This window comes from Perna viridis, chromosome 2 (assembly GCF_037379345.1).
Source record: "Perna viridis isolate PV_CMFRI_1.1 ecotype Kerala chromosome 2, ASM3737934v1, whole genome shotgun sequence".
NCBI lineage: Eukaryota > Metazoa > Mollusca > Bivalvia > Mytilida > Mytilidae > Perna > Perna viridis.
The window spans coordinates 66,771,418-66,797,091 of record NC_142446.1 but is presented as its reverse complement, the minus strand read 5'-3'; the positions used below and the strand labels follow the sequence as shown (position 1 = coordinate 66,797,091).

The following is a 25,674-nucleotide window of genomic DNA, read 5'->3' as shown; positions in this document are numbered from 1 at the left end:
ATGGCTTTGAAAAGTGAGGGGGTGGTTGTTGCCTGCTGAAACTGACCAATTACCCTCAGTAATTAGGCAGCCAGTAACACAAATCATGTTTACACTAGGTTGTTACTTTATTATCTTTCAAGGTAGGTTTTTGACGTGTTGTTGAGCATTTTTAAGATGTGTAGCCTTCTACATGCTATAGGGTTAATTACCATTTACCATGACATCACATTTTTGTGCTTTGTTTGCATTTTTGTATTACAATTCTACCCAATACTATGACATTTTTAGTTCTTAACTATTTTTAGGTATCATTATTGGTTGGGATTCTATGGTCAGAATAGCTACTGGTATACAGCAAGAAATTCCTGCAAAATTTTAGGAGGATTTTCACATTATATTTAAGAGCAATACTATCATGATCAGATCATTACTACAAAGTGTGCAGTACATAACATGAGCTTTTACTATTATTAGCATCAAGTGAGAAATTGAGAATCTCCTTTTGGTGATACTGGAGTACAGTTGTAAAGAAATCATCATTGCTACCTAAATATGATATATGTACATACATGTACTTGTGACTGCTAATATTATTCCCACTGAAGCTAAAGTGTTGACATTCAAGAAATAGTTTAGATGTATCAGCCTCATTCACAGAAGGGTAAAATTGGAGGAAACTGTAGGGGTTTAGACATAAGCAACAAACATGTAAATTTTGAAATAGGAATGTAGTTACACGTTTATTCATCAGAAGAAATCAATTCATTTTATTCAAAACCCCACCATTGCAAAAAAGGTTTTAATTTTTTTAAATTATCATTAATGAATGTCTGCCGATTCAGGAAAAACTTAGAACATACATTATTGTACCTTACTATGATTTGATGTGCTGTAATGTGTATCAAGCATTCATTTTCTGTTAAAGTAATTTTATATCTGTTTACATTCATGACAATATTAGGTGTTTTTTATGTTAGCCAGATTGGAATAGTTTATATGAATTGTGGTTCTTGCCCATGATATAAGGTTCAAAATGATAAGTTAGACTTTGATGCAGGCATTTAATTCCTGTCAAATTGCATGGGCATCTATTTCATATCCTTAGAAATTATGAAAGACGGTTTAGGCGTTAATTTGCTCATTTTCAAAATCAACCAAATTTTTACACAAAAGGGGGGTGTATTAAATAAAGTTGATTTTGCATTTTAACACTTTTTGTTTAAGATTGGACAAAAAATGCCAAAAAATACAGATACTTTTGTGTTGAATGTGGATATGGTTATGAAATGTTATGAAAGACTAACCCTTTTGTAGTTTATCAACAATATCAGTACTTTTGCAATGCAAAAAAAAATGAACTATATTTTGTTATAAAGCATGTTCAAGAAATAACACTTATCAAGATAATTTAACTTCAATTCTTTTTTAAGTTGAATAATTTAATACATAAAATCATGCATATTCCTTATAAAATTTAATAAAGTAATAAATATACTTACTAAAAGTGAGAACGCATTGGTTATTACTTGCTTATAAATAATAGAGATGTAAAATTATTTAAATTCTATAGCTTCATTCAATCTACACACACATTTGTACTTTCTGGTATCTTATCATAATACCTCTTCATACACATGTACCCATTTTTATGTTTCTAACTGTATTGATTTATAAACAAAAAATCCCATGGGAGAAAAAAATCCCATGGGACACCAAAAAATCCCATGATTTTTAAATTGAAACTATAAGTTTATTTTATCAAAAATTGTAAAATAAAATGCATTTCATTAAATCCCATGCGAATCTGCATCCAATGGTTACTCACATGACAAGGTAAGTTGAAGAAAAAGCGGCGCAAGATTTGCAATTGAGTGTTTTGCAAATTTAAATTGTCTTGTGTTATATCTGTTTTCCCGTGTGCATGGATCTCTATTTGTATATCTTTGTTTTCAGACAACCCCAATCAATATGAACGAAGAAGAGGAAAAGAAGATGCTCAAAATGGTGAAACAGATGAAGGCGATACCAATGCCTATCTACGAAGGCATGGCACTTCCGACTTTTCCACCAATCAGAGAGAAGGGGGTGGAGAGGGTCATTGACGATATTATGAACCTACAAACCAGGGAGACCGATATTCTCATATGTACACTGGGGAAATCAGGTATAGCCAAATTTGTCTATGAGTGAACATCTGTATTTAGTAATTTCCTCTCACAAAGACTATATGAATAAGACAGAATATACCTCAGTATAATTATTATGATTACTTCTATATAAGGATCGCCTGTCTTATGTATAAATGTGACCATGACTTTACTGTCCCTTGGAAGGTCACGTGACAGGTTTTATTGCATTATTCACACGAATGAACAAAATAAATGCAAAAAAAAATAATTTTACAAATTTTTGTCGATATATTTTAGGTCGTTTTGAGCAATTGTTATATTTTTTTACCATGTTTGATCAGCTATAAGTTTGTAGGTAGTTTTAAAAGTCTTTAATAAATGATCTGCATTTTCTTTGGTTTATTTGTTTTAGGAACGCATTGGACGTATGAAATCATAAAAATGCTCTTGAATAACACCACAGAATTAGACAAGAGCGAAAAAGCTCATACCATGTTAGAAGCCATCTTGGATTTAAGTATTATGGACGCACTGCCATCACCTAGAGTCCTTAATACTCATCTGAAATTTAAATATATACCAAAGAAGTTTATAGAGGACAAGGGTAAAATCGTCCATATGATAAGGAACCCAAAAGATGTTTGTGTTTCTTCATACTACCATGCTATGAAGGACATTTTCACTCTAATTGAAGGCACTTTTGGCGAATTCTACGATAAATGGTTGAGTGGAGAAGGTGAGTGCCGTCTGTATTTTCAGATTTTAAAGGCACATTTTAAAATTGAATATATTTACTCTAATCCTTGATTTAACGGAAAACCAGGGTTTCGCCCGTGTAATCCTCACAACTGCCGCCAAAGTCTTTTGTCTGTAAGACGGTCGTATAAGACTTGTGTAACTGTGTTTTAAATCCTAGACGTAAACGAGTTCATCAAAGTAATAATCTATATTGTCTAAAACAAAATAAGCAACGTGAATCCAACACACAAATTGACCTCCCTTGATTGAATCATCTACAGTAACTGCAGAATTGAGATTAATTGAGGTACGTAATTATAAAACGCAACATACCATTATACCGGTATTATTAGATTATTTTAATATTTTTGCAACGAGAGGCTGCGAGACAAGATGAGCATGAGAAACTCCCGCGAGGTGAAAAAAAATATTAAATAATGTGTTTAACGCTGTTTCAATGAAGGGTAATGTATTAGTTTTCCTAACCTTAATATGTACATTTGTAAGTTTGATAAGTGCTGCAAAGAGTTCTTTTGGGACTATCTTTCGGCGGAGCGCTACGTGACGTCACGTATATGTATGCTGTTCAGCAATTAATTTCCGACTCGCGTGAGATTGAAAACTATTGTATAGCAAGATCAAAGGGATTTTAAACAAAAAAGCGATAATAACCTAGCTACTAGCGATTATTTGTTATAAGGTTCATCGACCTGTACGAAAATTTTAAATTTGTATATTCATTGAGTTGATGAGCGAAAGTATTTTCGTGTACTTTAGCATTTTATTTTCAAATGATTGATATAATTGTATAACCTGTGTCAGTAAACATTTATTTGGATGATTTGGAGATGAGTTCATCTTCCGGTATAGAAAGGATTACCACCTAAGATAATAGAGATCGGAGAGCTACGGCGACAAAACCTTATTTCTAGCAGCTTGCGTGCAGATGTTGTTATCAACTACATATTTCAATAAAATTGTGTGGTCAAATTTAATATATTTTTCAACGAACGTCCAAATTGGCCCTCCCTTAAGCAAGTCACCTCACCCTCTGCCCCCTCAACTAATATCCGGTATTTCAGGATCGGCTACAGCTATGAAGTAAAGGATCGATAATTCTTATACTTTTGTTATCATTTTGTGTTGAAGGGGTTATCGGCTCTTGACATAGGTAGAAGTCTATAAATATGTTTGTTACAGTCAGCCTGAGTACATATATTTACAATAATCATAATCTCGGGTCTCATGCCGATACTTTTTATTTTTTATTAGGTTTCCCGTACGGAAGTTGGTTTGATTACGAGCTTGCAATGGAACAAGCTGAGAAAGACCATCCAGGAATGATATACACAATCCAGTACGAACAAATGAAAAAGGTATGGGTTGTTTCATGCGTTTCAACTAAATCGTTCATAATACAGTTATAGTTGTAACCACAGCTTTGATCTCATCAAAGACTGGACGTCAATATGTAGGTGCTCTTTTTAACACAATGAAGAATGACTCAATTTCGTTTCGTTGGAAATGACGTAATTAGCAAATAACGTATATACAGTTAGGACTTCGGGATGTGTAGTAGGAAGTCTTGCGTATTTCGCTTGACCGAGACATTAGCTATATAACAAAAGAGTCTTCATTCGTTTGTCAAATACAATGTAGCTACGTCCCCCACAGTTAAGCCTAAAATCATATAACTCGATATGGGTATTTGATCTTTGATTGGACTGCAAACGTTGAACCATAGAGTTTTGGCAAAATTAAATTAAACAGCTCAAAAGGAAACATTTTAAGTGTGGGTCTGTCTAAAAGTCAGGTAGGGACCGGTTGATTCATCATTTCTCAAGTTAATCAATGAAAGTGTTCCAACATATTTGTTATGTCCTAAAAACAACTCTTCCTGCGTTTATTTCCTGCTGGTTATAATGTAAAAATTCAGGCGGTTAATTTTTCCCGAACTGTTCTATAGTAGAACGTAACCAAACTTTAACTGTTAATATCTCAATTGACCCACTTTTATTTGTACTCTTATTGTCGAATTTTGTTTCTACGTCTTTTACATGAAGTTTAAGATAAGAATGAATCGCTAATCTTAAATATAAGGAAGCTAAATAAACAAATTCCGCTTTTGTTGTGTTGAAACATTTAATTTGTGTAGTCATAGCATGAAACCTATCTAAACAAAATCTCCATCGGACTGACAGCTTTGTCGTGAGTATCTGTTGACTTAACAGATTTTTTAACAGATACTACACATGCGTATAGTTTCACGTTTTACAATTCGACTTTAAGGAAGGTAAGGGACATAACTCATGAAATCAGTGATATGTTTGCATCATACTCAATTTCACCAAAACCTCTCAAGCTTTCGTTTGAAGCAGAATAAAATGAATCCAAGTTAATTAGATGCTTACATAAGATTGATGTAAAATGCTGAATACAAACTTTCCAATGATGTACCACCAAACCTCTTTCAAAACTTTTAACTTCTATACTCAAAACTGTCAAAGAGGGTCTACAGTCCTACCACAACACTTGTTACTTCCGTAGTGGTATTAATTCAATGTGGATCCTGAAAAGTTCAAAAGATCTTTTGCAGACAATCAGTTCAAGACAATTATCTGAATATAATAGCATTAAAACCTATGATTTTTCAACACTGTATACTTCTAATTCCCATACGCAGTTAAAATCCCGACTTAAAAACACTATACATCGTTGTTTTTTCCAAAAAAGATGGTACACCTAGATACAAATAAATAGTTCTTGGTAGAGATTCCTCATACTTTGTAAGAAATAATTCCAAAGCATCTTCCAAATATACAGAGGAAGATGGTTACAAAATGCTGGAATTTTTAATCGACAACATATTTGTCCAGTGTGGTGGACGTGTCTTTCAACAAACGGTCGGCATTCCAATGGGAACAAATTGTGCTCCTTTAATTGCTGACCTATTCCTTTACTCTTATGAGGCTGACTTATAGCTGATCGGATCAGAAAGAAAGAATATCGTTTGGCTAGATCCTTCAATCTCGGTTTCCGCTATATAGATGACGTATTATCTTTAAACAATCCTAATTTCGGGGATTTGATACATCGCATCTACCCAAAAGAACTTGAGATAAAAGGTACTACAGACACTGTGAAGTCAGCCTTATATCTTGACCTACACTTAGAAATCGATGGTAAAGGAAAACTATTGACCAAACTTTACGACAAACGTGATGACTTTTCATTCAGAATTGTCAACTTTCCTTTCATCTGTGGCAACATCCCCTCGGCTCCTGCGTATGGAGTGTTCATATCACAACTCATACGTTATGCCAGAGCTTGCCGAAACTACGCAGACTTTGTATTGCACTAGAATTATAACAAATAGGCTTCTGGAACAGGGTTATGTTGCTACAAGATTGAAGTCATCACTACAAAAGTTTTATGGTCGTCATCATGAACTCGTGGATCGTTATGGTGTATCCATCAGCACCATGAAAACTGATTTATTCAACGGGTCATAGTTTTCCTTTCCTCGTTTGTCTACCCCGGACCTGACTTTTTATGAGCAACTCCGCCGCGGGTGTTTCTAGAAAAGCAGAGGACGCTTACCCTACCGGTGCACCTGGTCCATGCTCCCAGTTTTTAGTGGAGTCCGAGTTGCTCATTTACTTTTGTTACTTTGTATGTATGATTTTAGTTACTTTATGTTCTTTGTTGTGTATGTCTGTTTTCCATGTCTGGTCTTTGTCCCTGGATTACATTCTTTTGATTACCGCTATAAACTTGGTTCCCTTGATTACTCTTTTAAGAGTTATGTCCCTTATCCTAGGTCTACCTCCTTAAAGACGTTCTTCTATTGAAATGGAAATCCCCAGATCGTAATTATACTGTTAACTTATTGGCGTTCGACCGTTTCGAGTATTGGAATCTGTTATAATGTAGAAAGTTTTTAGTACAAAATTTTTTAACCTCGAAATCATAAAGCACTTGTTAGTACATATTGTATATTAGATCACACATAGTCTTGTTTTCGCTGCAGGAACCAGAGAAAGAAATTAGGAAACTAGCTGAATTTTTAGGTGCTAAATGTTCAGACCAAATAATTACTGGAATAGCTAAAGCAACTTTATTTGAAAATATGAAGCAAAATAAAGCAGATACCTCCACTAAAGTGACCAAAGACGGCTCAAGCTATATTTATCGGAAAGGTATATATATATATAAAAAAAAAACAGAAAATTGCAATCACCATTGGCCACCTTCAAAATCAGTATTTTACAATTTTGTTCATAAAAACTTTGGTCTTAATTTAGTTGTATACATTATTTAAGAGATATCTTGTGTTCAGTATAGCAGATTATTGAACCTTGTGTTCAATATAGCAGATGATAAAATAAACACAGATACATACGTAAGTACTCAGCTACATGTACCTGTCGGAAGCACTTATAAAATCCATTAAGGAGTAGACAATTAGTTTTTTGCATTTCAATGAAATTGTTGCTCAACTGTCCAACATGATATGGAAAATCATGTCTGTTTCCTTGATTCTGATGGTGCAAATAGTCAAATTACACTATCCAAATGACAATTTTTTATACTATGTTTCACCTACTGCCTGATTCTTACAGGGACAGACACTTAATTTTGAAAAAATATATATCAGAGAATGAGAAACTGAACCCATACTCTTGGTCTGGTCGTTTGTACATGTGAGAAAAGTAAACGGCCGCTATAAGGAATAATAAGTTCTAATGAGTAACACGCATTGATCAGACACATTTCACTTCCGATGAGCGTAGTGATAAAAGAAATAAGGAAGCGGTTATAAGGTTTACGGACGATATTGCGATATTTTGGAACTATATTGGCAATTATAATATTTTATTCATGTTCAATTTATTTTCTATTTATATAAATAGTTTTTGAAATTTACATCACTGTGCAACAGTAATAGTACATCTAACTGATAAAATTTGTTTCAGGACAGATTGGTGATTGGAAAAACCACTTCACAGTGGCACAAAATGAACAATTTGACGCCATTTTTAAGGAAAAGATGAAGAATAGTTCTTACGATTTAGTATTCGAATAGCATGAACAAATGAATGGACTGCACACTATTCATCACAGATTCAAGTCTAAGACATAGATAAAGTTTTAGTTCATTTCATTTCAATTTGTAATCATTACCGTAAGTTCATACATGATGACACTTGCTGTTTGTGGTCGTTATAATTTTTAAGTTTTAATCCTTATATGTACATAAGATACAAGTCGGAATGGTATGAACTGAAGATAAAAACGTGGCCATCATGGTTATTCATATAACACACATAAAGTACTAGTTGAAAATACACATTTTTTCCGCTATGATTTCTGAGAGTTTTTGTGATCATTACATTAGAAAAACTTACCAATACTCACTAAATTGATACCCCACTAGCACTTTCGATAGTGATGCACCGTTTTACTTCCAAATAATTGGTTAACATCAAAATGGAAAATAAGAGATGCACAATGAGAATATGCAATCGAGATTCTGTGAAATTTTCATTAAATTCCGTTTAGTTGTGTCGAAGGAGTAACAATAAAAAGTGGATACGAAAGGAAGAAAATACGGACGGAAGGACGGACACCTCTATCACTATATACCCCTACCATCCACTTTGTAAGTGGTGGGGGAATACAAATAATTTGAATTTTTTTCTCTTAAGCTGAAAAGCATTAGCAGAAATTAAAAACCATGGCTCTGCAGTAATCATCTCTCTTAACCAAAATTGTACACTTACTTGATCTAGTTTAGATTAAACATATTTATCAGAATTAGTCATATTAATTTATCCAACCCAATTAGCTACTTAGACACAGTGCCATGGTTAATGGTATTTAGTCAAGTATCAGAGCAGATAAGGAATGGTTTGGAAAGACCTGTCAATTGTTCTTGAACAATGTTCCTTACAAAAAATACACATATATTTTTAACGGTAAAACACACATACATAAAAAATGTTTTAAATGATTTCCAATGTTACATGGAGGAAGGGAAAGCATACTAAAAAAGAAGAGGACAGGTTTGAAGCAGTGTAGAGCACATACGAGAAAAATTTGAACAGATGGGAGAACACAGAATACAGAAGCTGAGCTGACTAAGATGCTCAAAAAATGTTTCGAATATTATAAACGGGCACATTTTCAAATATTTTTGAAATTTGTTCATATGTGAAGTCTAGTCCTGAGCTTTTGCTTTGAGAGATTCCCACAGTTTGTTCATCGATCTTGAAAATCCTCGATAGTTGACTTCCATATAGGAAAAGATCCTTATTGAGTCTCTGTTGGATATAAGTAATTAATTACCACTTAAAAAGTAATACTGCGGAGGCCTACCAGAGCCAAAGTTCGTTAAATTTTAGTCGTTGACGAGTTATTTGTATAGCTCTTTCGTTATAAAGGGTAAGGCAAATAACTAATACGTTAAATTAAATACGTATAATTAATAAAACTACACCTGACGCTATTATCAACATTATTAGGTACAAATGTACCCATGTGCTGAATTTCTTCGCTACCCGCTTCAATGTATCTGTAAAGAGGATTCAAATTCTGGTGTAGGTGGGCATGAAGGTAACAATGATACAGTCTCTTCGGCAGTGTTCCGAATTCGGATTCTAATTCGGATCGACTGGTCTCTTCTTTCTATGAATATAGAGGAAGTACATAATAATAATAGGGGAGTGAATAAGTAAAATATGATCACGAGTGCCGAAGAACCTCTGGATTTAACAAGTGTGTGGAACTTGTTCCGCGCACGAGTTAAATTTTACTGGGGTCTTTGCTTGACTGATCATATTTTGATTATTCACAATAACCAATTGATTATCCAATAACACAAGACAATTTAAATTTGCAAAACACTGAATTGCAAATCTTGCGCCGCTTTTTCTTCAACCTACCTTGTCATATGAGTAACCATTGGATGCAGATTTGCATGGGATTTAATAAAGTGCATTTTGTTTTACAATATTTACTAAAATAAATTTGTAGTTACAATTTGAAATTCATGGGATTTTTTTTTATCCCATGGGATTTTTTTTGTGTCCCATGGGATTTTTTTTCTCCCATGGGACTTTTTTTCTCCCATGCGATTTTAATTTCTCCCATGGGATATCTTGTGTTAAAATACAAGGATAGTCATAGAGAGTGTATGCCTTACATATTCACTTAGTGCATTTTTCTTCTGGGCAGTATGAATAAAAAAGCTGAATGACTAAAAGAGAGAGGTTTTTTTTTGTATTTTTTGGGATGTTTTTGAAGTGTTTAATCTTTTATAGCTTTGAAATTAAATCACTTTGAAAATTCACTTATCAACCACAAATGTAAAACAACGAAATAGAAAAAAATATTCAAAGACACTCTGACTATAAATATGCTGTTAAAGAATATAAATTAGAATGCTATATGAGCAGTACTTTAATCTTAGTATTTAAATAAAGTATAAAAATTCTAATGGAAGTCTAAACTCAGGTCCATAATCAGCTTTTTCGCACTTCTTTTTCTTCTTGGTCAGCTTCAACTCGTGAAACATGCTTCCTTTCTCGTCTCTGTAGAATAAAACAAGTAAAAATCTTTATGCAAACAGAATATATAAAATATTTTGCAATACCATTTTATTTGTAATCAAAGTGATCTTATTTTTTCTTACTTGATACATGTTTATGTCTAATATCAACAGCTGAAATTACTTGCAATCAGACATCTAAAAGATAACATGAACAGACAAACAGACACACAGATAAAGTGCTTTCTATATAAGTTCGTGGCAGCACTTTTGATTTATTGTGCAAAGTATGAAGGACAGATGGACGGACACCAGTATGCCATAATGTGTCCCGTCTCAAAAAGCAGGAGTACAAAACTTCTGGAGAACAGTGTATACCTAATATGATAAGCTATCAAGTTTGCATATACTGAATAAGTCATTCACCATAGAGGCAAGCAGGTGGCTGGTCCCTGAAATGGTGAAAAACAATTCTGCATGATAATACATATGGTATCTTTCAATTTAGTTGAATTAATTTTCATTGCAAGCATCCTTAAAGCAGTTATCTTGTAATGCACATAAGTAACATTCAATGTTAAGTCCAACATGCTAGGGGTAAGTTTAATCAAAATTAATTAAGAGATTGTGGAGAAAGCTGTCGTTGAACTTTCAAAAAATGTAACGAGTTTAGTGTAGTCTGAGTTGCACATTTGCTTTTGTTACTTTGTGTGTATGATTTTAGTTACTTTATGTTCTTTGTTGTGTATGTCTGTTTTCCATGTCTCCTCTTTGTTCCTGAATTACATTCCTTTCATTGCCACTATTACTTTGGTCCCTTGATTACCTTTGAAACACAAGGTATGTTAGTGGTGCAAAGAGAAGAGCTTAAAAAATAATGGTCCAGTTCAACTATAATTTTAGAAAAGGACTTGACAAACTCTATTTGCAATTGAATATTCACACAATATAGATATTTGTTTTTGGCTCAATCATATAACAAAAGCATGTGTATATAAAAAGAGATATCTCCTGATAGCAAGTAATAGTGATTTTTACCGGAACTTAACATCTAGCCAGAGCTTGTTTATCTTTCCTCAGACACAGTTGGTTTAATATTTAATTTTGCAAGTTCTTTATACGTCACTCACCTTTTACGAGTCATTACTAAGAATCCTTTCATGCATCCTCTAATCTCTCTCGAGCAACATAGAGCACCTTCAAAACAAAATTATACTTATTATGCATTATTTCAAAATTAGATAACTTTCAGATTATGTATATAGACAGTAAAATGGAGTTATAAACATGTAACTGAAACAGGGGTTGCACTGGCTTCCAAAATTCTGTCACCAATTTTTTTTAATCAATGTTCAGAAATAAGAGCAAAAAGTGGTGCCAAAAAAATATTCCAATTTTTTAAAATATGACAGTACTAAGTCCACTGATGAAAGTCCATGAGAAGAAAAAATGAAATCAGTACAACTTATATGCCATATATATACAATTTCCAAATCGTAACACAATTTCTCTTCAAACACAAGAAATCTGACACCCCGATTCCCACTAATGAAAACTTGCATCCAATCTTCAGTGTGTGATGGACAGGTTGAAAAACTAAACTAGTATTTTTTATATTTAAAATGCTAAAATCAAAACTCTGTACTACATTTGGGTCTAGAAGCACTGAATCTATTATGGTTTCAAATGATCATATCTATATTGTTAATTTCAAATTTAAAGCCTTTCTGAATTGTTAATACAGAAGATTAACAACATAAACAAGTTACATTTGTACCCATAACTATCCATATCTACATTTTAACAACAACAACAAAAATTGTACTGTATCTTATGTGAGACAGTACCTACCTCTATCTAGTTTTTCTTACTGCGTGCACAGATAAATTTATGGAACATATACAAAATGTATTATTCCAGCATTCAAAAATGGTCATTGCTTATACTGTTTTAGTCACATTTTTCACTCAATATTTATTCCATCACTTGTAGAAGAATTACCATTGCAGTACATAAATAAAAATCTTTGCTTAAAATATCAAACTATAAAGTTTGACTTTGTCACATTTGCCCAAAAAATGGTAAAATATTGAAAAAAAAATTCCAACAAAAAAGGGGGTGTCTAATCCAGACCATATCCTTTTAAAAGCCATCATGTTTACATTGCTTTAGTAAACATTATCTGGAAGTGAGACCTGCTGTTGTTGTCCAGTACATGCAGCCCCACTTGTAGCAGTAAAATGGTTATGACTGAGTGATCCTTCAATTCGCGTTTATTTCCGTTTAGTAAACGACAATATCGAATACTCGGGAATGAATGATACTAACCTATTTCTATTTTGGAAAGAACGAGTTTAAAATATTAATTGCATCCAAGATTTTGAAAGCAGTGAAAGTTCTTATTCTCGCGTGCTTATTGTCATGCGAAGAGTTTCTCAATGAGTTTGGAAATACAGGGGAAAGAAAAGAATTATGGTGTAATGTGACAAGTTATGATTTGACCACGGACCAAAACGTAACAACACATGGAAACGTTCTATCGTGCACCACATTTCACACTCCTAGTATTTTAATCGTAAGTACATTTTTTATCAGGCTTTCTAAAAATCAGACAGCACGTCAAAAACCAACCCAATGTAATTTTATTTCTTGTTTAGAAACAGTTACTGATCACATAACCAGTCTTAGTTTTTTATTTGTTTGTTGCGCTAAATAGAGCAAAAGTTTGTACAAAAATGTAGATTGTAAATAAAATTTGCACAGAAGCATCGTTTGTTTGGTAGGTTTTTCTTCACCGTGAATTACTTTTTATCCAGCATGAATCACTTTTCCATTAGCAGTGTCTGAATTTTATATTGACTGGTACTTAACATTTGATCTAAACGGAATCTTTCAGGGCTCTCCTAAGTGTTATTTGTAGAAATTTGTTGTTGAATTTCTACCAAGTCTGCAAAAATATTTAACAAAACGGACTTATTACAAAAAATGCCTTACTAGTTGTAAACTAAGATAATCATTACATTCCTTGTTTGTTGAAACTGGTGGTTACTATGGTATAGAGATGTCAAATAGATAGTGTGCTTTGTGCACAATGAAAAGTGTTGAGGATGAATTTCATTTTGTATCGAGTTGTGACGTCAGTATGTCTAGCCTTATTATTTTAGAAGCCACTCCTCTTTCAAAATATAGTACATGCATATATTTCAAAATCAATGGAAATTTCAAGGTGATCCGTAATTTATGTAGGTGCCTTTTCTATGTATTTACAGTCTTAACTTAATTACTTTAATTATGATTGTGTATTTGCATTTGTAACGTATATCATCTTCTGTTCAGTTGTTAGAACACTTGTACTGTTGTTTGTTGTAACATTGTACTGGTGAGCATGATTGTCTTACTTAACTTATACAGATATTGATTTGAATTGATCTTCACAATGAATTTAAAAAATCAAAATCTGCCGTCAAAATGTATCCGTAAAACTTAAAGTTTCGTTTATTACGAGAAAATGAGTACAGGTATTAACAGCTCGATATTCCGTTAATTAAGTACAATATACAGGAAGTGGTCGGTTTAGCTGGGGGCACTTATAATCTAGGTAATAAATACATCCCGTAATATGGCTTCGTACGTGTTTCGTGTGGCATATCAAGATATTTACAAAATAGGAGCTGAGATAGGACCCTAAATTTACCCAAGAAAATTATCAAAATGATACATTCTATTCACTTTTATCGAAAATATGTGAAGCAACTATTTGTTTGATTATTTCTTATGCACAAATGTCACATTAAAAAATCAATTTATAAGGGGACCAAGGACAGCCGCCATAAAACCTGGTTTAATCCTCAATGTCGAAAGGAAATGCCTGTACCGAGTGACGATGATCATTGCAGTGGTTGCAAACTTTCCGGTTGTCCTTTGATAATACCATTTAAATTTTATGCAGACTTTTCATTTTGACTCTTATATAGAGTTTATCACTTCGATAACTTTGTTAATAACCATTCATTTGTTATGGACAAATATTCATGTTTGTCTCTCACCCTTTGTTTTACGGTAATATTGGACCTACATGTATGTAGGCGATTTTGAAATTATACAATTAAGGATTTTTACTGTAATGTTGGAATATACTAGTATACCTTTGTCATCATCTCATCTGTAAAAGCTTCTTGTATATGACAGAAACACACTTTTGTACACTACATACAAACGGATGATCTGAACTGTAAGTGAACGAACATCTTCTACTGCAATATTGGACAGATTCTACCGTATAGTGTTTCGAAAAGTAGAATGGGTGAATGTTATTACACGTATGTACAATACAGTATAATGCATATCATACAAATTGTAGCTATAACCAGAGATATGACAAACTTTAGAGCTTCAGTTTCCCTACATGTATGTAGGCGATTTTGAAATTATACAATTAAGGAATTTTACTGTAATGTTGGAATATTCTAGTATACCTTTGTCATCTTCTCATCTGTAAAAGCTTCTTGTATATAACAGGAACGCACTTTTGTACACTATATACACACGGATGATCAGAACTGTAAGGGAACGAACATCTTCTACTGAAATATTGGACAGGTAAATCCTGTCACCCGTTGAGTCACCTGATCTGTCTGAGCCATAAAACAATTATTTTTTCAAAAATTACCTCAGGGCGATTCTATTCGTCACCTGGCCTGTGTAGTGTCGTACGTAAACTTAACCGAGATTTTGAAAGTGGGTTCTAAAAGGGGTGGGGTCTAGAAAAAAGGGGCGTGTCATAGTATAATATTTCCTCATTTTCACCAACATTTTGCATAAAATTATCCACATTAATCCAATTATATCATTTTTAATACTTCTTTTTTGAATATAACAACCAAAGGATTTTGATAGGCTATATAAAAGTCCTTGTATATAATTATATTTACTGAAAGGATCTGCTTACTAGTGATTGAATTTTTTTCTTTTAATTTATATAAGGTTTTTATAATTTTACTAGCGAATTAAAACCGTACATGTAACAGGGAGTTATAATTAATTACAGGTCTATGCGTGTAACTGTCACCAATGATTTTACAGTCCATGCTTTAGTTTAAATTACAAAACCGAATTACTGCAGCCCGTGAAAGGGGTTCGCTTGCATGGAAGTTATTTTCTGATATGGCACCATCCTATGGACGAACGGAGATGCCAGCATCTTAGTATTCTGGGTATTAAAATGTACACGTACTATGTTTAATCAAGACAAAGTCCCGAGAAAGTGCAGTTTCATTCGTTAGCCCAAGGATTTATATTATATACAGCATTTACCTAAATTTAACTCCTTCGCTAGCTATGAAATAACTTTTTGTACAACTATTTACTAGGGTACTGCAATGCTCATCTTGTGCGTTCCTGCATCGGTAAAACAACAAGTGTTATACGAAAGGATAATTACAGAGGAAACCTCGGATATGTATTGTCAGTCAGTGGCGAAACGGGGTGCCGAAATCACGCATGACACAAGACTCTTTTGTATACGGTTCATTCCCCGCTATGACCTTGTCCCAGCAGCGAGATAAGTGTTGATGCTGCAGTCGTTCAGAAACTAACGAATCCAATACAACAATGAATGCATACGACTACAGTAAGTTAGGAGTTGTACTGCTCCAGAAAATCTGCATGATTTGCTCTGACTACTCTGCTCCTGAAACAGTCTCCTCCTTCCAGTCACAGGTTGGGAACTACAGCTGAATTCTCCTGCGGTGTTTACCCATTATGAAATTAGATTTTTTTTTTTGTATTTTATTTGAAGGGGAAATATTTATTGTATCTGAAGAATCCTTTTTTGAATTATGTTCACTGTAATTGTAATATTGAATGATTAAAGTTTCTGTGGTCAGGGAATTTATATTACAGGGACTGGTCACTCTTTACCAAGTTTATAATATGGAGTAGGCATTGCCTAAGTCAGCGAGCACCCTAAGCTTTACTGTATATGTACCGTCTGTGCAAGTCTTATAAAAATAATAATGGACATTACAAAGCGGGGTGGGGGGGAAGACCCGGATGAAAATTTTTGCTTCGCAAGTGCAATATTTTTATTTATATTTAACCAGCAAGCAAAATCAATATTTCTATTTGAAAATATGTCTTGTTAATTAATGGGGACTTTTTTTCAGCTATACTTATTTAGTGATAAAAAAAACACCCAGTCCTTTTTTACAAATTTCTGGATCTGCCCAGCATATAACTACTTATCTGTCAAAGAAGAATTAAAGTATTTTTAATGAATTCAACCTCATTTGAACATTAATTACAAGAACAAGTCACGAGTTTTCAGTCAGTAGAATAGACTTACAATTTGTTTACTTATAGTACAAAACAAACTGGATTGGTTGCTTAGTATGTGTTCCTAATACATGTTAGTTCTGAAAAGTTCTTAAATAGAACTTAAAATAGGATATGCTGTGTGGAAAGATTGAAATATGTTGATTGGCATTTGTTTTTTTGTTTTTGTATTTGTTTTTTTTTTTTTCGGAGGGGGGAGGGTTCAATACCAACAGAAATTTTTCAACAGAACCATATTTAACACAATCTTTACACATATGGCTGGCATTTTAATACTTGTACAACTAAATTTGTCTAGCTGTATTTTTATTTTTTCAGAACTTTAAGTGAAGACTTGTATTTAAAAGAGAGACACTTGCACATTTCTTAGAGAAAAATATTGACCAATTAAAAATGGTGATTATCATTTGACATAATTACTGTAGCAGTAAGTACTTATACATGCAATGCTCAGTGATTATTAAATAATTAAACAATTTTTTTTCATCCACAGGTATGCATTTTGTAACATAATCTTGATGACATTGTCAATAGGCTGAAACAGTTTTGCTTTGAATACACATGAAGCTTTCATGACGCACATTTTAATAGAAAGCACACTTAAACTCGCAAAATAGTAGTGGAGATGTTTGATTTTGTTTTTCGTTTAACAGACTATCAGAAACTTTCACGCATACTGTTTGAATGATTAAAAAGTAATCTAATATTTTATATTATTAAAATTGGAAAGTTAGGCTTTATGTAAAGATATAATATATGCACTAGACCCATAAAGGGAGATAATTAAACTGATTGGTTTTTAATGTGAAAACCTTGTTAGCACAGCTCCTCCAAAACCACTCAAGGCATTTAAGAAAAAATTTGTGAAGAAATGCATCAGTAGAGATTCAATGCAGTACTTTTAGCTTTGTATATTGTAGGGACAACCTGATAATACCAGATGACTATTAATACATTGACCAACCTGATGGATTGGGTTTTGGATCCTGTAGTGAGAGCAACATGTGATAACTTGTAATTACAGGTATTCCTATATATGCATGGTAAAGCATTACTTGTACATGATTTTGATGTTTTGTTTAGGTAATCAGTTTACTTCAAATTGTTATTAATGTTGTGCACTCTGTTAGTTAATTGAGCACAAGAAGCATATTACTTGTAGTTAGTTTTTCAACTTAGCAAGTTCTGTCTTTATACATGAATGAGTTCCATATAAATCAGAGTACATTAGCAAGTTATAAATATTTGTAAGAAACCTTTAAGAGTTGAAGACCTACAAATTATGCTTTGCATGGCTTTGAAAAGTGAGGGGGTGGTTGTTGCCTGCTGAAACTGACCAATCACCCTCAGTAATTAGTCAGCCAGTAACACAAATCATGTTTACACTAGGTTGTTACTTAATTATCTTTCAAGGTAGGTTTTTGATAACTGGCGTGTTGTTAAGCATTTTTAAGATGTATAGCCTTCTACATGCTCTAGGGTTAATTACCATTGACCTTGACATCACATTTTTGTGCTTTGTTTGCATTTTTTTTTAATTAAAAATCTACCCAATACTATGACATTTTTAGTTCTTAACTATTTTTTAGGTATCATTATTGGTTGGGATTCTATGGTCAGAATAGCTACTGGTATACACCAAGAAATTCCTGCAAAATTTTAGGAGGATTTTCACATTATATTTAAGAGCAACACTATCATGATCAGATCATCACTACAAAGTGTGCAGTACATAACATGAGCTTTTACTATTATTACCATCAAATGAGAAATTGAGAATCTTCTTTTGGTGATACTGGAGTACAGTTGTAAAGAAATCATCATTGCTACCTAAATATGATATATGTACATACATGTACTTGTGACATTCAGGAAATAGTTTAGATGTATCAGCCTCATTCACAGAAGGGTAAAATTGGAGGAAACTGTAGGGGTTTAGACATAAGCAACAAACATGTAAATTTTGAAATAGGAATGTAGTTACACGTTCATTCATCAGAAGAAATCAATTCATTTTATTCAAAACCCCACCATTGCAAAAAAGGTTTTAATTTTTTTAAAGTATCATTAATAAATGTCTGCCGATTCAGGAAAAACTTAGAACATACATTATTGTACCTTACTATGATTTGATGTGCTGTAATGTGTATCAAACATTCATTTTCTGTTAAAGTAATTTTATATCTGTTTACATTCATGACAATATTAGGTGTTTTTATTATGTCTATGTTAGCCAGATTGGAATAGTTTATATGAACTGTGGTTCTTGCCCATGATATAAGGTTCAAAATGATAAGTTAGACTGATGCAGACATTTAATTGTCAAATTGCATGGGCATCTATTTCATATCCTTAGAAATTATGAAAGAAGGTTTAGGCGTTAATTTGCTCATTTTCAAAATCAACCCAATTTTTACACAAAAGGGGGGGGTGTATTAAATAACGTTGATTTTGCATTTTAACACTTTTTGTTTAAGAATGGACAAAAAATGCCAAAAAATACAGATACTTTTGTGTTAAATGTGAATATGGTTATGAAATGTTATGAAAGACTAACCTTTTTGTAGTTTATCAACAATATCAGTACTTTTGCAATGCAAAAAAAATGAACTATATTTTGTTATAAAGCATGTTCAAGAAATAACACTTATCAAGATAATTTAGCTTCAATTCTTTTTTAAGTTGAATAATTTAATACATAAAAACATGCATATTCCTTATAAAATTTAATAAAGTAATAAATATACTTACTAAAAGTGAGAACGCATTGGTTATTACTTGCTTATAAATAATAGAGATGTAAAATTATTTAAATTCTATAGCTTCATTCAATCTACACACACATTTGTACTTTCTGGTATCTTATCATAATACCTCTCCATACACATGTACCCATTTTTATATGTTTCTAACTGTATTGATTTATAAACAAAAAATCCCATGGGAGAAAAAAAATCCCATGGGACACCAAAAAATCCCATGAGATTCTATGAAAATCCCATGGGATAATAAAGAACTTAAATTGAAACTATAAGTTTATTTTATCAAAAATGGTAAAGTAAAATGCATTTCATTAAATCCCATGCGAATCTGCATCCAATGGTTACTCACATGACATGGTAGGTTGAAGAAAAAGCGGCGCAAGATTTGCAATTCAGTGTTTTGCAAATTTGAATTGTCTTGTGTTATATCTGTTTTCCCGTGTGCATGGATCTCTATTTGTATATCTTTGTTTTCAGACAACCCCAAGCAATATGAACGAAGAAGAGGAAAAGAAGATGCTCGAAATGGTGAAACAGATGAAGGCGATACCAATGCCTATCTACGAAGGCATGGCACTTCCGACTTTTCCACTAATCAGAGAGAAGGGGGTGGAGAAGGTCATTGACGATATTATGAACCTACAAACCAGGGAGACCGATATTCTCATATGTACACTGGGGAAATCAGGTATAGCCAAATCTGTCTATGAGTGAACATCTGTATTTAGTAATATCCTCTCACAAAGACTATATGAATAAGACAGAATATACCTCAGTATAATTACTATGATTACTTCTATATAAGGATCGCCTGTCTTATGTATAAATGTGACCATGACTTTACTGTCCCTTGGAAGGTCACGTGACAGGTTTTGTTGCATTATTCACACGAATGAACAAAATAAATGCAAAAAAAAAATAATTTTGCAAATTTTTGTCGACATATTTTAGGTCGTTCTGAGCAATTGTTATATTTTTTTACAATGTTTGATCAGCTATAAGTTTGTAGGTAGTTTTAAAAGTCTTTAATAAATGATCAGTATTTTCTTTGGTTTATTTGTTTTAGGAACTCATTGGACGTATGAAATCATAAAAATGCTCTTGAATAACACCACAGAATTAGACAAGAGCGAAAAAGCTCATACCATGTTAGAAGCCATCTTGGATTTAATTATTATGGACGCACTGCCATCACCTAGAGTCCTTAATACTCATCTGAAATTTAAATATATACCAAAGAAGTTTATAGAGGACAAGGGTAAAATCGTCCATATGATAAGGAACCCAAAAGATGTTTGTGTTTCTTCATACTACCATGCTATGAAGGACATTTTCACTCTAATTGAAGGCACTTTTGGCGAATTCTACGATAAATGGTTGAGTGGAGAAGGTGAGTGCCGTCTGTATTTTCAGATTTTAAAGGTACATTTTAAAATTGAATATATTTACTCTAATCCTTGAATTAATCCTCACAACTGCCGCCAAAGTCCTTTGTCTGTAAGACGGTCGTATAAGATTTGTGTGACTGGGTTTTAAATCCTAGACGTAAACGAGTTCATCAAAGTAATAATCTAAATTGTCTAAAACAAAATAAGCAATTTGAATCCAACACACAAATTGACCTCCCATGATTGAATCATCTACAGTAACTGCAGAATTGAGATTAATTTAGGTACGTAATTAGAAAACGTAACATACTGTGATACCGGTATTATTATATTATTTTAATATTTTTTCAACGAGAGGCTGCGAGACAAGATGAGCATGAGAAACTCCCGCGAGGTGAAAAAAAATATTAAATAATGTGTTTAACGCTGTTTCAATGAAAGGTAATGTATTAGTTTTCCTAACCTTAATATGTACATTTGTAAGTTTGATAAGCGCTGCAAAGAGTTCTTTTGGGACTATCTTTCGGCGGAGCGCTACGTGACGTCACGTATATGTATGCTGTTCAGCAATTAATTTCGGACTCGCGTGAGATTGAAAACTATTGTATAGCAAGATCAAAGGGATTTTAAACAAAATAGCGATAATAACCTAGCTACTAGCGATTATTTGTTATAAGGTTCATCGACCTGTACGAAAATTTTAAATTTGTATATTCATTGAGTTGATGAGCGAAAGTATTGTCGTGTACTTTAGCATTTTATTTTCAAATGATTGATATAATTGTATAACCTGTGTCATTAAACATTTATTTGGATGATTTGGAGATGAGTTCATCTTCCGGTGTAGAAAGGATTACCACCCAAGATCATAGAGATCGGAGAGCTACGGCGACAAAACCTTATTTCTAGCAGCTTGCTTGCAGATGTTGTTATCAACTACATATTTCAATAAAATTGTGTGGTCAAATTTAATATTTTTTTCAACGAACGTCCAAGTTGGCCCTCCCTTAAGCAAGTCACCTCACCCCCTACCCCCCTCAACTAATATCCGGTATTTCTGGATCGGCTACAGCTATGAAGTAAAGGATCGATGTTTCTTATACTTTTGTTATCATTTTATGTTGAAGGTGTTATCGCCTCTTGACATAGGTAGAAGTCTATAAACAGGTTTGTTACAGTCAGCCTGAGTACATATATTTACAATAATCATAATCTCGAGTCTCATGCCGATACTTTTTATTTTTTATTAGGTTTCCCGTACGGAAGTTGGTTTGATTACGAGCTTGCAATGGAACATGCTGAGAAAGACCATCCAGGAATGATATACACAATCCAGTACGAACAAATGAAAAAGGTATGGGTTGTTTCATGCGTTTCAATTAACTCGTTCATAATACAGTTATAGTTATAACCACAGCTTTGATCTCATCAGAGACTGGACGTCAATATGTAGATGCTCTTTTTAACGCAATGAAGAATGACTCAATATCGTTTCGTCGGAAATGACGTAATTAGCAAATAACGTATATACAGTTAGGACTTCGGGATGTGTAGTAGGAAGTCTTGCGTATTTCGCTTGACCGAGACATTAGCTATATAACAAAAGAGTCTTCATTCGTTTGTCAAATACAATGTAGCTACGTCCCCCACAGGTTAAGCCTAAAATCATATAACTCGATATAGGTATTTGATCTTTGATTGATCTGCAAACGTTGAACCATTGAGTTTTGGCAGAATTAAATTAAACAGCTCAAAAGGAAACATTTTAAGTGTGGGTCTGTCTAAAAATCAGGTAGGGACCGGTTGATTCATCATTTCTCAAGATAATTAATGAAAGTGTTCCAACATATTAGTTACATCCTAAAACAATTCCTGCGTTTATTTTCTGCTGGTTATAATGTAAAAATTCAGGCGGTTAATTTTTCCCGAACTGTTCTATAGTAGAACGTAACCAAACTTTAACTGTTAATATCTCAACTGACCCACTTTCATTTGTACTCTTATTGTCGAATTTTGTTTCTACATCTTTTACATGAAGTTTAAGATAAGGATGAATTGCTAATCAACCAAAAGCTTCTGTCTGATTTTAAGGCAGTGCTGTTCTTAAATATAAGCAAGCTGAATAAACAAATTCCGCTTTTGTTGTGTTAAAACATTTAATTTGTGTAGTCATACCATGAAACCTATCTAAACAAAATCTCCATCGGACTGACAACTTTGTGCTGATTATCTGTTGACTTAACAGATTTTTTGACAGATACTACACATGCGTATAGTTTCACGTTTTACCATTCGACCTTAAGGAGGTAGACCTAGGGTAAGGGGCCTAACTCATGAAATCAGTGATATGTTTGCGTCATACTCAATTTCACCAAAGTCTCTCAAGCTTTCGTTTGAAGCAGAATAAAATGAATCCAAGTTAATTAGATGCTTACATAAGATTGATGTAAAATGCTGAATACAAACGTTCCAATGATTTTTAAGAGTTATGTCCCTTATCCTAGGTCTACCTCCTTAAAGACGCTCTCCTACTGAAACGCAAATCCCCGAAGATCGTAATACTGTTACCTTAGTGGCGTTCGACTGTATTGAGTATTGGAATCTGTTATAATGTAGAAAGTTTTAAGTACAATTTTTTTCAACCTCGAAATCAGAAAGCACTTGTTAGTACATATTGCATATTAGATCACACATAGTCTTGTTTTCGCTGCAGGAACCAGAGAAAGAAATTAGGAAACTAGCTGAATTTTTAGGTGCTAAATGTTCAGACCAAATGATTACTGGAATAGCTAAAGCAACTTTATTTGAAAATATGAAGCAAAATAAAGCAGATATCACCGCCAAAGTGACCAAAGACGGCTCAGGCTTTATTTTTCGGAAAGGTATATATAAAAAAACATAGAATATTGCAATCACCTTTGGCCACCTTCAAAATCAGTATTTTAAAATTTTGTTCATAAAAACTTCGGTCTTAATTTGGATGTGTACATTATTTAAGAGATATCTTGTGTTCAGTATAGCAGATTACTGAACCTTGTGTTCAATATAGCAGCTGATAAAATAAACACAGAGATACATACGTAAGTACTCAGCTACATGTACCTGTAGGAAGCACTTATAAAATCCTTTAAGGAATAGACATTTAGTGTTTAAGTGTAAGTATTTGTAAGAATCAGGCAACATTGGAAAAATCAGAAACATGCATGCCAAAACCCTACTGTTCTGACAATAATTATGATTTCACTCACGGATGCTTTCTATATTTGAAAAGACCATTATTTGTTCTCTGCATCATTGGATTTGCTCTGAAATTTTTCGATAGAATATCTTAAAAGAAATGAGGTAGGTTTTTGATAAAGTAATCTGCCCTTGAAATGTTCATTTTCAGTGCATTTCAATGAAATTGTTACTCAACTGTCCAGCATGATATGGAAAATCATGTCTGTTTCCTTGATTCTGATGGTGCAAATAGTCAAATTACACTATGAAAAATATACTATGTTTCACGTACTGCCTGATTCTTACAGGGACAGACACTTAATCTAAAAAAAAATATATATCAGAGAATGAGAAACTGTACCCATACTCTTGGTCTGGTCGTTTGTACATGTAAGAAAAGTAAACGGCCGCTATAAGGAATAATAAGTTCTAATGAGTAACACGCATTGATCAGACACATTTCACTTCCGATGAGCGTAGTGATAACAGAAATAAGGAAGCGGTTATAAGGTTTACGGACGATATTGCGATATTTTGGAACTATATTGGCAATTATAATATTTCATTCATGTTCAATTTATTTTCTATTTATATAAATAGTTTTTGAAATTTACATCACTGTGCAGCAGTAATAGTACATCTAACTGATAAATTTTGTTTCAGGACAGATTGGTGATTGGAAAAACCACTTCACAGTGGCACAAAATGAACAATTTGACGCCATTTTTAAGGAAAAGATGAAGAATAGTTCTTATGATTTAGTATTCGAATAGCATGAACAAACGAATGGACTGCACACTATTCATCACAGATTCAAGTCTAAGACATAGATAAAGTTTTAGTTCATTTCATTTCATTTTGTAATCATTACCGTAAGTTCATACATGATGACACTTGCTGTTTGTGGTCGTTATAATTTTAAGTTTTAATACTTATATGTACATAAGATACAAGTCGGAATGGTATGAACTGAAGATAAAAACGTGGCCATCATGGTTATTCATATAACAAACATAAAGTACTAGTTGAAAATACACATTTTTTCCGCTATGATTTCTGAGAGTTTTTGTGATCATTACACTAGAAAAACTTACCAATACTCACTAAATTGATACCCCACTAGCACTTTCGATAGTGATGCACCGTTTTACTTCCAAATAATTGGTTAACATCAAAATGGAAAATAAGAGATGCACAATGAGAATATGCAATCGAGATTCTGTGAAATTTTCATTAAATTTCATTTAGTTGTGTAGAAGGAGTAACAGATAAAAGATGGATACGAAAGGAAGAAAATACGGACGGAAGGACGGACACCTCTATCACTATATACCCCTACCATCCACTTTGTAAGTGGTGGAGGAATACAAATAATTTGATTTGTTTTCTCTTAAGCTGAAAAGTATTAGCAGAAATTAAAAACCATGGCCCTGCAGTAATCATCTCTCTTAACCAAAATTGTACACTTACTTGATCTAGTTTAGATTAAACATATTTATCAGGATTAGTCATATTAATTTATCCAACCCAATTAGCTACTTAGACACAGTGTCATGGTTAATGGTATTCAGTCA

The 25,674-nt window shown here is 33.1% G+C and overlaps 2 protein-coding genes and 1 long non-coding RNA gene across 24 annotated transcripts in view; 2 read left to right on the top strand and 1 right to left on the bottom strand.

Annotated features, from left to right (window-relative positions):
• The window catches only part of LOC148626572 (sulfotransferase 1C4-like), a 35,200-nt gene extending 26,534 nt beyond the window's left edge, over positions 1–8,666 (top strand). For 8 of the 15 annotated variants that reach the window (XM_088570661.1, XM_088570660.1, XM_088570657.1 and 5 more), the window contains 6 exons: positions 288–690; positions 1,936–2,146; positions 2,524–2,847; positions 4,122–4,225; positions 6,880–7,048; positions 7,826–8,666. In XM_088570661.1, the coding sequence (XP_088426787.1) occupies positions 619–690; positions 1,936–2,146; positions 2,524–2,847; positions 4,122–4,225; positions 6,880–7,048; positions 7,826–7,935 (990 nt within the window). In that variant the 5' untranslated portion in view covers positions 288–618 and the 3' untranslated portion in view covers positions 7,936–8,666. The remainder of the gene's footprint in view (positions 1–287; positions 691–1,935; positions 2,147–2,523; positions 2,848–4,121; positions 4,226–6,879; positions 7,049–7,825) is intronic. The other 7 variants (XM_088570666.1, XM_088570668.1, XM_088570667.1 and 4 more) reach the window with 3 other exon arrangements.
• The window catches only part of LOC148626570 (sulfotransferase 1C4-like), a 52,115-nt gene extending 26,511 nt beyond the window's left edge, over positions 1–25,604 (top strand). For 3 of the 8 annotated variants that reach the window (XM_088570674.1, XM_088570673.1, XM_088570678.1), the window contains exons 2-6: positions 19,971–20,181; positions 20,560–20,883; positions 22,132–22,235; positions 23,595–23,763; positions 24,764–25,604. In XM_088570674.1, coding sequence (XP_088426800.1) covers positions 19,986–20,181; positions 20,560–20,883; positions 22,132–22,235; positions 23,595–23,763; positions 24,764–24,873 — 903 coding nt within the window. In that variant the 5' untranslated portion in view covers positions 19,971–19,985 and the 3' untranslated portion in view covers positions 24,874–25,604. Of the gene's footprint in view, positions 1–13,758; positions 13,778–14,973; positions 16,028–16,821; positions 17,159–17,651; positions 17,756–18,320; positions 18,688–19,970; positions 20,182–20,559; positions 20,884–22,131; positions 22,236–23,594; positions 23,764–24,763 lie in introns of those variants that run through there. The other 5 variants (XM_088570671.1, XM_088570672.1, XM_088570675.1 and 2 more) reach the window with 5 other exon arrangements.
• Positions 10,816–13,086, bottom strand: LOC148626571 (uncharacterized). Its single transcript, XR_015920117.1, has 3 exons — positions 12,727–13,086; positions 11,529–11,595; positions 10,816–10,850 (listed from the first exon to the last, which is right to left on the bottom strand). It is a non-coding gene; the product is annotated as an uncharacterized LOC148626571 (long non-coding RNA).
• Positions 25,605–25,674: the final 70 nt, after the last annotated feature.